This window comes from Halyomorpha halys, unplaced genomic scaffold, assembly GCF_000696795.3.
Source record: "Halyomorpha halys isolate HHAL.00 unplaced genomic scaffold, Hhal_1.1 Scaffold726.1, whole genome shotgun sequence".
Classification (NCBI taxonomy): Eukaryota; Metazoa; Arthropoda; class Insecta; order Hemiptera; family Pentatomidae; genus Halyomorpha; species Halyomorpha halys.
The window spans coordinates 408,524-419,989 of NW_027116696.1; the positions used below are offsets into that span (position 1 = coordinate 408,524).

At 29.2% G+C, this 11,466-nt stretch overlaps 1 protein-coding gene across 6 annotated transcripts in view; it reads left to right on the forward strand.

The window, feature by feature from the left end:
• The window catches only part of sky (GTPase-activating protein skywalker), a 77,375-nt gene that overhangs the window by 25,163 nt on the left and 40,746 nt on the right, over window positions 1-11,466 (forward strand). For all 6 annotated transcript variants that reach the window (XM_014428540.3, XM_014428541.3, XM_014428542.3 and 3 more), the window contains exons 6-7: window positions 507-680; window positions 1,653-1,871. In XM_014428540.3, coding sequence (XP_014284026.1) covers window positions 507-680; window positions 1,653-1,871 — 393 coding nt within the window. The remainder of the gene's footprint in view (window positions 1-506; window positions 681-1,652; window positions 1,872-11,466) is intronic.

Below are 11,466 nucleotides of genomic sequence, written 5' to 3' on the forward strand. Positions count from 1 at the left end.
GGAATATAATTATGTTGCTGCTGACAGATGAATGTGCCCCCAGTGCCATACTCTGCTGCTTGCTTAGCTGGACATCTTTTCTTCTCTAGAGCTCATAACTGAGTGAGATGCCTACCACGTCAACAGGTTCAAACTCTAAGGGAATAGCCCTGTCAGGGTCTAGTTGTTTCTGTTTTCCTATATAGTGTCGATGCTGATAGTTTCTTATGTCAGTAGATGGCCCCACTTAGCACTTTTACCTAATCAAAGTTTCCTCCCATCTTATAATGGCACAGATATAAAACCCTCCTATGGACTGAACATTTGCTGTATTCATTTGTATTATTAAAAATTTTAAGCATTTTTAAAAATAAAAAGTAAATTGGGAACAAATCAATTATTTATGATAAAAATTTACTAAAATAATTGAAAAAACACTTAAAAATGTGGAATAGTGCTATTTTATTATTACGATTTTTATTTATTTGTAAAAGCAACACAGCTGAAATCAGTTAATGTATTCATAGGTTCGTGTTATGGACACATACATTCATGAAGGAATCAAAGTGTTCTACAGGGTATCTATGGCTATCCTTGTACTTTTCCAGAAGTATACCTCAGATGTAAATTCACGCTGGAGCAAAGAGATACAGGAGAATGGTATTGATTCTGCCTTACTCAGTTTCTGTTCACAGATACCAGTAAGTTAATGATTTTGATTTTTTTTTTTCTCTGGGCTATTGGTAATTGTTACATATTTTTCTTCTGTTTATATTTGATGTTTTTTGTAAATATCAAATTCTATTTTAATTAAATTAAACTTAATGATCTAACTATAACTTCTTTATTTGTTATCTTAAGCTTATATCTAATAAAGTATCCAACAAAATAGTATAAAAATTTGTTTAGTGTTATATTTTTTGAAGCTTATTATTTTATTTTGTGCTTTTTTCTCTTTTGGAATATTAATTTACCTTCAATTATAATTTAATTAATTTCCTGAAGAGAAAAAACAGATAAGTACCAAAAATGTTTTTATGGTTCATAACAATACGAGTTTTAGTCTAAATTTATTCAACCATTTTTAATGAAAAACAAACAAAATAAAATTTCCTATTTTTTTAATCCTCTGTAATTTTTAGTTTAAGTTTGAGGATTACAGGCAGGCATTGCGTAAAACTTTCTTTTACTTCTATATAACAATATGTTCTATATAACAATGGAAAATATGTTTCATTATAACCAGTTAGATTGAGCCTATTCAATAGCTAAGTCATATTCGTAGTATTAGTTGAAAATACAAGTATCGAAACAACGTATTAATTACACCAATACTTTTTTTTTTTTTATAATAGGAAGGACTATTAGTGATATTACAGGAGTTAAAAAGTACTAAAGTACAAGTTACTATTGTACAAGTCAGTGTAATTGTATTAAGTAAAATCGACAAGACTAATAGTATTAGTTTGTACTTTATTATGAAATAGGGCCCAGCTATTAAAGATAAGAATATATCATACTTGAATGTTATTTTATTTTTTGAAGCCTTTAGGATGAAAGATGTCTCCACCTTATTGTTAAAATGCATAGAATTTAAGATTATGATTAGTTTTTATCCCACAATTTACTTTATCTTAAGATCTTAATGATTGTTATTGTTCTTTTTATGTCAGGTGAGTCCTAGGAAACTACTGAGGGTAGCATTTGGTATCCGAGGGCTAAGTTCCAAGTACATCCGAAGAGTATTTGTCAAGACTGAGATGACTCTTAAAAGCAGAGAGGTGTTAAATGGAAGTCGGCAGCTTCTACGATCACGATCATCAGAGAATCTGCCGACCTCCCAGTCACAAATCAACATCCAGATGATGTCACACACGCTCACAATACGAGAGGTGACTGGTCTATTTCTTATTCATTTTCTCTATAGGTTACTGTCATTTCAGTTTAGTTGCCTGCTCATTGTGCTTATTAAGAATCAGATTGCATATTACAAAGAATTTATTTTTAACAAAATGGCATGTTCGGCTGTGTTTATAAAGTAAAAGACTTATTAATGTTTACAAAATATAATTTAATTTTTAAAGAAAGCAAAAAATTACCCTGGATTTTTCTATTAAAGAGTCTATCCGTTAATAGCCGATGGTACTGTGTCATGTATTTATCTAAAACTCACAGTTCGGATTGGGTAAATGCTTGTAAAACCTATTTCTGTCGTTCTGTCTCACTCATTGGCTTCTTCATTACCCTCAGTGTTTAATGTTTTCCAACTTATTCCATATCAACAACCTTGTATATTTTGAAACAATGGGAATAATATAATATTTTGGGGATTTTTAAAATTAAAAATTTAAGAAACATAAATGTGTTTATCTGAAGGCGCCTGAAAAAGATCAAATAGGGATTTCTTTTATCTCTTTAGAAAAATAACAATGTTAAGCCTGTGGTTGTTATCTACATTATGCAGCTAAATTAAGTTTAAACTACTTTTTCCTTACTGTTTTGGGGCCAATTTTAAAGCTTTAGGGAGGTCAGAGCTGATGTCATGTAGAAGTTACAGTTCTGACCTCCTTTTGCTCGCTAAAATGGTATGGTCATATTGATGAGATGACGTGAGACCCCAATGGTGTACTCACCAATAGTAGTCAGTCAAATAATTGCTGAGTTGTTTACTACAAAAATTAATATTAAATCCATTTCTTAAAAGTAAAAGATTTTTGACAAAATCCTATACTAAGAACTTATTCACCTTCCTAGCTGAGAGGAGAATTGAGTTGGAACTCGTGTTAAAACAGGTCTTTTATTTATGTGATTTTCATCACTCTCCATTTTTTGGCATTCTAACAGAGTGTAATAAATCTTTATTACTGCTCCTTTTTCCGGAAATGTATTTTCAATCTGAACAAAGTATTTTTCCTTTTATTTCCTGAAGTTGAAGTTCCTGATAGTCAATTCTTTTTATGCCACGGTTGTCATGGTGAAATAAAAACATTGGTGATATCTGCGTAGACAAGGGGTGTTACGTTTGTCGTGGTGAAATAAAAATGTTGGTGATATTCTTTTTTTTTTTTCCTCTTTTATTCATTCTGTGTACGTATATTTCTTATTATTATTAAACTTTTGTACATATTGTTCTGCTATTCTTTCTTATACACTGCTTTCAACTTGTTAATTAATTTCTTTTATTTTTGTTCACTGAATATTACAATAATTCCAAAAGTGGGTAGATATCACCTCTAGGTTCTCTGTTATCTACATGTAAAGGTATTTAGATATCTACCAACTTTTGGAATTATCGTAATATTCAGTGAACTACAAAAAAAAAAACAAGTAAATTTACAAGTTGAAAGCAGTGTATATGCATGAGAAAGACAGCAGAAATATATGTATACATAACAAAAAAAAAAAATCTTATCAATAAAAAAAAATAAATAAAACAAACACACTTATAGGTTGCCTTAACCTTAACTTAAATGCCCTAGCTTAACCTTATTAACTAAATTTACATTATTATACAAAAGAGGAATATAAAATAAAGTTTAGTTGGAACCCCATACAGTCCTTGGGTGTACACCTACCAGAAAACAAGGTTGTCCGATATCTCATTTTTGGTCACTGTCCCACCTTACCCAGAAGTGACCCCTGCCACCACTCTCCTTATTAGGACATGCTGAAGAAAAGCTGTCACGCACTACACTATATCCCACTTCTAGTGTTAATGACCGCCCATTGAAGTAAGACACCACAATTTAGCAAAGCAAAACATTAACAATAACAACTCTTATAAGGTGATATTTCGACACAAACAGTCAAGACACAGACAGGGCCTGATAAACTATCACCACTTCATATTAAACAAACATAATGTGTTCAATCACCACACTGTAACCTTCACAAAAAAAATCCAAACCCACTTGTCTACGCAAATATCGCCAATGTTTTTATTTCATCATGACAACCGTAACAACATTCTCTAAAATATCTTTAATTTTGTTTATTTTAAATAAGTAATTATTTCACATTTTTACTAGCAGTGAAAAATTAATAAAAATAAACTATAAAAAGAATTGACAATCAACTTCAGGAGATAAAAGGGAAAATAAAAATACTTTGTTCAGGTTGAGCACACATTTCCAGAAATAAGAGCAGTAATAAAGATTTATTACTCACTGTTAGAATGCCAAAAACATATTACAACCTTTAATTCCGTTCAGTAATTGCCTTACTTTGGACACTTTTATCTTAAAATTTCATAAAAATAATAAATTTGATTAGCTTTTATCCATCTTACTATTCTTAAAGATTATTGATTAAGTGATAAAAATGATTAAATTAATTACTTAAGTCTTATATTTCCTCTATGGTATGCTCCTATCCCTTACCTTGGTCACCAAGGAATTTTTTTTTCAGTTTTTTACTTCTAATTTTTAAAAAAAAAGGATTTTAAGAATATAGACATTATATACAATATAGGATTGTACAAAACAAAAGATTGACAAGTAGTCAAAATTTCCCACAAAATTTGTGCATTACATTCAATTTTCAGCAAATGCACAATGCTGCTAGAGCCTGCTATAATAATAATTAAAACTCTGAAAGTCAAAAAGGTTATTTTAAGGAAAAAATCATAATTCAAATTCCCAAAATTTAATATCTAATAATTATTTGTTAAGGTTAGTTGTGATTATATTATTTCAAGGAAAACTGTTCACACTTTCTTAAACCTACTTTTATTATATTTAACATTTTGAGCTTTTCAGCTCATTTTCAACTTACAATTACAGATAATTGACATTTAATATTTAAAAATTATATTAGTGTATAAATTAGCATTAATAACAATTTAAATAAAAACAAAACATGATTTAACATTTTTCTATAATGACTGTGTATCATTTTAAGTTTTAAAAAATAACCAATTTCTTATAACAAATCAAAATTTGTATTTAAAATTGTTTATCTTGTTATATCACATATTTAATTCATCTGTTACTTTATATTTGTTATTTAATTTTTTCTCTTTTCTTTATGGGATATCAATATTGCCATATCAAACGTTCAAATTTTATAACCTTATTGTCCTAAAATTTTGTACCTGTATAATTGAATATATTTTCTTAATTATTGAAAATTTTTCTTTATTTAAATTTAACCTCATTTATTAATAAAATTTCATGATCATTAATATGACATATCCATTGTAAAATTCAGTCTGGACTGCTGTACTTCAGCCTGTTGTTAAAAATGGGATTTGAATTTTATTATTATTAGCAGATTCGATTTGAATTAATTATTTAACTAGACATTTATTTTATTTAATATATGAACATAATTTTGTCCCACATTTTGTTAAATCTAATTTAAAATTAACTGTATTTTCCATATTTGTTGCTATTTAAATGAACTCTATTATCTTCTTTTTTTATTGTCTCCTGTTTTATATACAATTTTTACATAATCAGAATTAACTTTGTGGTTATTCATAATAATATAGTTTGTTTGACAAAGCTGTAGTTTTCATATTTTTAGTCTTTGATATGTGTTTTTTAATTTTTTTTTTTGTTTTTACATTTTGAGACGTTTCCTCTATATAACATTCTATACATTACTTGCTTTAAATTTTATAAATGACATCTCTTTTGGCATTTCTATCTATTGTATTTTTCATGTTTTATTAATTTATTGTTACTATATAATCCGAATGTTATGTTTGTGTGATCATATTAAAAGAATGGATTTTTAATTTAATTATTTTTGTTCCAATGTTTTGTTTACTTATATTTGCATCATTTTATTGAACGTTATTTATTTTACTGAAATAATCAGTTATTATTATTACATTTTTTTTTAAGTGTTTACTTGTAATTCTTTGTTTTGGTTATCTTTGCTTTTTCCATTTATATATCCAGAGATCTAATTATGTTCTCTTCGGGTTCTTCTGTAGTAAATTTACTTATTTTATTTGAAGTATTTAGATATTCTAATATTATCTTATCTTCATAATTTTTTACTAAGATCAGTAGATCATCTATATATTTTACAATTATTACTGATTTGAGATTGATTAGTTTGTTCTCTTAATTTTTATTTAGGTACAATCCACTTAGTATTGTATTTACTAGTATTGTATTTAGTATTTACTGGTAATCTGTTTCCTATTTAATAATGTTTACTATTAAATTTTAAAAAAAATTATTTTTAAAAGTTTTATTCTTTCTTTAAACATATTTTTATTTTAGTCTGTTTATTCATTTTATTCCAATTCTCCTTTTTACTCTTGATGCATTTTTCTACGGATACGTTACTGAATAATTTTTTCATGTCAAAACTTAGTAAATTATATTTAATACTGGTTTTAAGCTTACTAGAATTCTTGCATTAGATATCTATCTTTTCTCTTTTCTCTCTTGTGCATTCAAAGTAAAATTGTTTCAATGAAAAAATGTTTATTATACAATACAATACAATATTATCGAGGACAACTATTCTACAACGAACAGCATATGTAACAAGGAATTGCCTTATCCCACTGGAAAATATCCCTTGAGTTTTACAGTTAAGATTGAGCTAAACTTAAACTTATATTAACCCTGAATTGAACTTATTGAAGCCTCATAGACAGCCTTGTACGAATGTGTGTTTCAGATGAGTTATGGTTTTTTGTGGTAACCCTCAGCCAAGAACCTAATTTTTGGGTGGACATATGTGATGAATATTTTGAAGGATCAGGACTATAGCCAAGTATAAGATAAGTTATCTATACACAACATTGAAACCCTGCCCGTCTCTCTAAACTTTCAAGTCAGCTCGAAAGTGGTGGGCTTAAGGGTCTACTTTGAAAAATTGTCAGATTTTCTCCATCTAGACAAGTCGTTTGTGGAAATTCTGGCCTGCAGAAAAACCCACATATAGTCTAGCCCTCAGGTTTCAGTCTACCTAGGGTCATCTAAAATATCCATCATTTATGTCCAGCTATGGGATTTGTGTAGAAAAAATGGTCTTAAAAAAAAAGAAGGAAATTCACTACTTTCCCTTGAAATCACCTTTCTTTTGATACATAATTTGTATCAGACTCCATTGCTCCCGAGAGCCGGAAAGGGATCTGTACTATTGTATTATGATGTAAAATTTTGCTCAAATTTATTTTTTAAAAATTAATTACATCAAACTCATTGTTATTTTTTAAACAGTTTAAAGATGAATTTCGGAATTTGGATTATTTATCATTCATCAATATTTTTTATTTTTGGTCTCAAAGTTTTGTTTGGTTTGTGTAATTTTAACAGTCCATTTATTGTCGGTTCTATATAACTATTGCTTTCTCTTTTATTTTTGGGATATTTACCTATAGATCCCATTTTTCTTGTTAATTAACCTATCCATTTCTTTTTCGCAAGTTCTGTACTCGAGTCAAGTATTTCTTATAATTCTCTACAACTACAAATTTTCTATTTTATGAATATATTCGTGTTTTTTCATACTTTCCACAAGTTTTTATCATTTTATTTAATTTAATTACTATAAAGTTTTAAAGGATGAGAAGATAGTTGGCATTGGATAATATATATGAGGTGAAGATGGTTGACATTGGATAATATATATGTGGTGAAGATGGTTGGAGGCATGGTCAGAGAATAACACAAGTAAGTTAAAAAACTTATTTATTAGTGCCAGAATTTACGTCTCGACCAGAATTTCTAGCCTTCATCAGGCCTAAGAACAAAAACCAGGATAACAACTAATGAATAAAGGATATATCGAATGATTAAAGTAAATAATTGTACAGAATGAAAATAAAGTAATGAAAGAAATGAGAAATAAAACATATATTAGTAATTAAATATGTAATTAAAAACATAATTAATGAAATAAAAATATAAAGTTATATAATGCAAAGAAACAACGAAATATGAATATTTTAATTTTATAATAATAATTTAAAAATTAAAGTTATGGAAAAAAATATGCAAGTCAAATATTAGAATAAAGAAACAAAATATGAAGTTAAATAAGACAAAGAAGTAATTAGAAAATATGACAATAATAATGTATATGGTGAACAAAACAAATAACCTGAGTAAGGAAAAATAAGAAAAGAATAGAGAAGGAGAAGGGGGTAAAAGAAAGATATGAAAAAAGGGAATAAAACATAAGATACATACGCTTGGCTTGAAAGATGTTGGACATCCAAGTGGAGTCTGTTTCCTCATATATTATTCTTCCACAAAAGTTTCAGACCATACTCTTATCATTAAACCATTACTTTAATTTTGATAATACATCTATACTCGCCACAGTTCGTAACCATGACAAAAGGCTTATCTCTGAAAGATTCTATATCTTTCCGTCAATTTAAAAACTGACCAACAGAACTTATCATGAATATATTCTCAAACTGTTAATTTATTTAAAAAGTAACAATTTTGTTTTCTTTTCCCCTACAATTTATGTTCTTTAATGATTTTTAAATCTTTAAAATATTAAGTCTTTTTTGTACCCTTCCAAGTAACTTGTAACGTATTCTTCATCCTCCGGTAGTCTCATAATCTCTTTTAACGTACTTTTTAGAATCTTGCCATCTGCACCACTGACATCACTTGGATGTCCGACATCTTCCAAGCCAGGTGTATGTATCTTATGTTTTATTCTCTTTTTTTCTTATCTTTCTTTTACCCCCTTCTCCTTCTCTATTCTTTTCTTATTTTTCCCTACCCAGGTTATTTGTTTTGTTCACCATATATACTATTATTGTCATATTTTCTAATTACTTCTTTGTCTTACTTAACTTTATATTTTGTTTCTTTATTCTAATATTTGACTTGCATATTTTTTCTCCATAACTTTAATTTTTAAACTATTATGAAATGAAAATATTTATATTTCATTATTTCTTTGCATTATATAACTTTGTATTTTTATTCCATTAATTATTTTATTTTACTTACAGATTTAATTAACTATATACGCGCTTTATTTCTCACTTCTTTCATTACTTTATTTTTATGTATTTTCATTCTGTATAATTATTTACTTTAATCATTCTGTATAGCCTTTATTCATTGATTGTTATCTTGTCATTTGTTCTTAGCCCTGACGAAGACTAGAAATTCTGGCCGAAATGTTGGCACTTATAAATACGTTTTTAAACTGATTTATGTTATTCTCTAACCACACCCCAAACCATTTTCTTATATACTATTATTATTATTATTAATTCGGCTCCATAACTCGATGTTGAGTCCTGGCCTCCTGCAGTATCAGCCTCCACCAGTCATTACGATCTTGTGCGGCCGCACAATTCCTTTGTGGATTCTCTTATGGGAAAAGAGGGTACTTTCAATTCTAAGATTAAGAGAAGCAGCAAAATTTATAAGTCTTACTCCATTGTCATTGCTTAACTCGTGCAGACTATGTCAACCGATAGTTGGCTGAAATATTGATTCTTTACCCACCTTTGCATTGAAGTCACCTGAAATGATCTTCATATCATATTGCGGGCAAGCATCTACAGTTCTCTCCAAGAGTTCGTAGAAGGCTTCTTTGTCTCCATCTTCCGAGGCTTCTGTAGGGGCATGTACACTTAGAATGGAATAATTGTAAAATGTTCCTTGAATCCTTATCACGCATATTCTAGGACTTACAACTCTAAAACCTATTGTCGGTATCTTCCCTTGATAATGAAACCTGTACTATACCCATGGGATCTTTCGCTGCAGCTGTAGTAAATTGTGTCACATTTCCTCTCAATAATGCCCTGACCAATCCACCAGATTTCCTTCATAGCAGTTATGTCCAGATGGTATTTTTCAATCCTTGCTAAGAGCAATTTCAGTGCTCCTGGTCTGTAGAAAGACAGTATATATCCTAGGTTAAATTTGAGCCTGGGGTTGCCGGGTTGTTTCCTTTGTTGACCATTTGATTTCGAGGCTATTTTAGGTTTCTTGATATATTTGATTTTTCGGTTAGTGGGGCTATCAACCCAGACTACGTACCCTAGTCCACCTTTGTGCCTGCAGACAGACACCCCTTCCGGGGTGGCTACCTAGGGAAGGTGGCCCTAGGGTGTGTATTGAATGTGCCTTTGTGTACTGTGTGTGCCTGAAAGTGGGTGTATCTATGTAGTGTGCTGACATCAGTGTATTAATGTGTTTGTGTCAGTATAAATGTTGTTTCCCCCAACCTGGAGGGCCAGTGGTTGATTGCGGTGCTAAGACCGGGCGATGGGGTCACCACATCCCTACGCCATAACCATATCCCTTCTTACATATATTAAGTTTTAATTTTTTTTAAATGTGTTTATATTTATATTGTGATTTTAGTACTAATTCATATGTTAAAATGATTTTAAATGTTTTATATGGATTATCTGTCATTGTACATGCTGAAAATGAGCTAAAAAGCTCAAAATATTCAATATAAATAAAGGGTTAAAGAAGTGTGAAGTGTTAAACTTTTTCTTTGAATAGTATAATTAATATAGAAATTTCCTTTTCTTAACGATTCAATAAGTTTTTTATGGTGCTGAATCCAAATTTCAGGTTTGCCATCTTGCAATTTTTTTATTTGTTTTTCTTTTATAAATAGAAAATTTAAGATTTTACTAAAATATACATTCTGTACAAAATTAAAATTGTCAAAATTTGTATATTACTTTTAATTTTTGCATAATCCACGATGCAGCCAGAGTGAGCTATAAAAATTGTCATTTAAATACATCATTCTCCCAAAGTTAACTAATATAGACCGTAAAGAAGTCAAAAAATGTCAAACGCCGAAAAATGTAAGATTCAATGTATTGATAACTTTGTTAGATAGAAGAGTGAAATTTTAAGAGAAAAAAGTAGATGTATTGGTGTCCAAGGTAGTCTATCTAAATATCAAAGGAACAATCTCATAACCACGTATGATATTTTAATCGTGAAACAATTTTTGTAATCAGGAAATAGGAATTATTATTATAAGCCCCAATCAATTGATCAAGTTCTTGGTCTAGGTAGGTGATGTTGCTTGTTTAAGTCACATGGTTAACGTTCCATTATGGAAGATCTAATGAAGCTTAACAATCTTACTGATTGAGATGACATTATCTGTTGAAGATGTCAATTTTTTTTTAGATAAGGGTATAAAGAAAACATAATTTTCCTAAGAGTTATATTAAAGATCACTGGATACAGGACCCCTATCAGCTACATTTTGAAGCTGTATGAAAAAATGGTGGGCTCAGGCTCTATTTTGTAAAACTGCGTCAGAGTACTTAATGATAAAATATTTAGCTTAAAAAATACTAAAATAAAATTTTATACTTCAGTGTATATAGTAGACGGTATGTTATTCGCAGTGGGATTAGTTTAGTGTTTACAACTGCCACAGTGGTAAGGTATAGTCACTATCATACTTCTCTGGAATCTCAAATTAGATGAAAAATGGTAGATGATGTGAAGAAGGCAATAGTAAATCTGGTAAATGCATATTACTTTTTGCTTTAAAAAA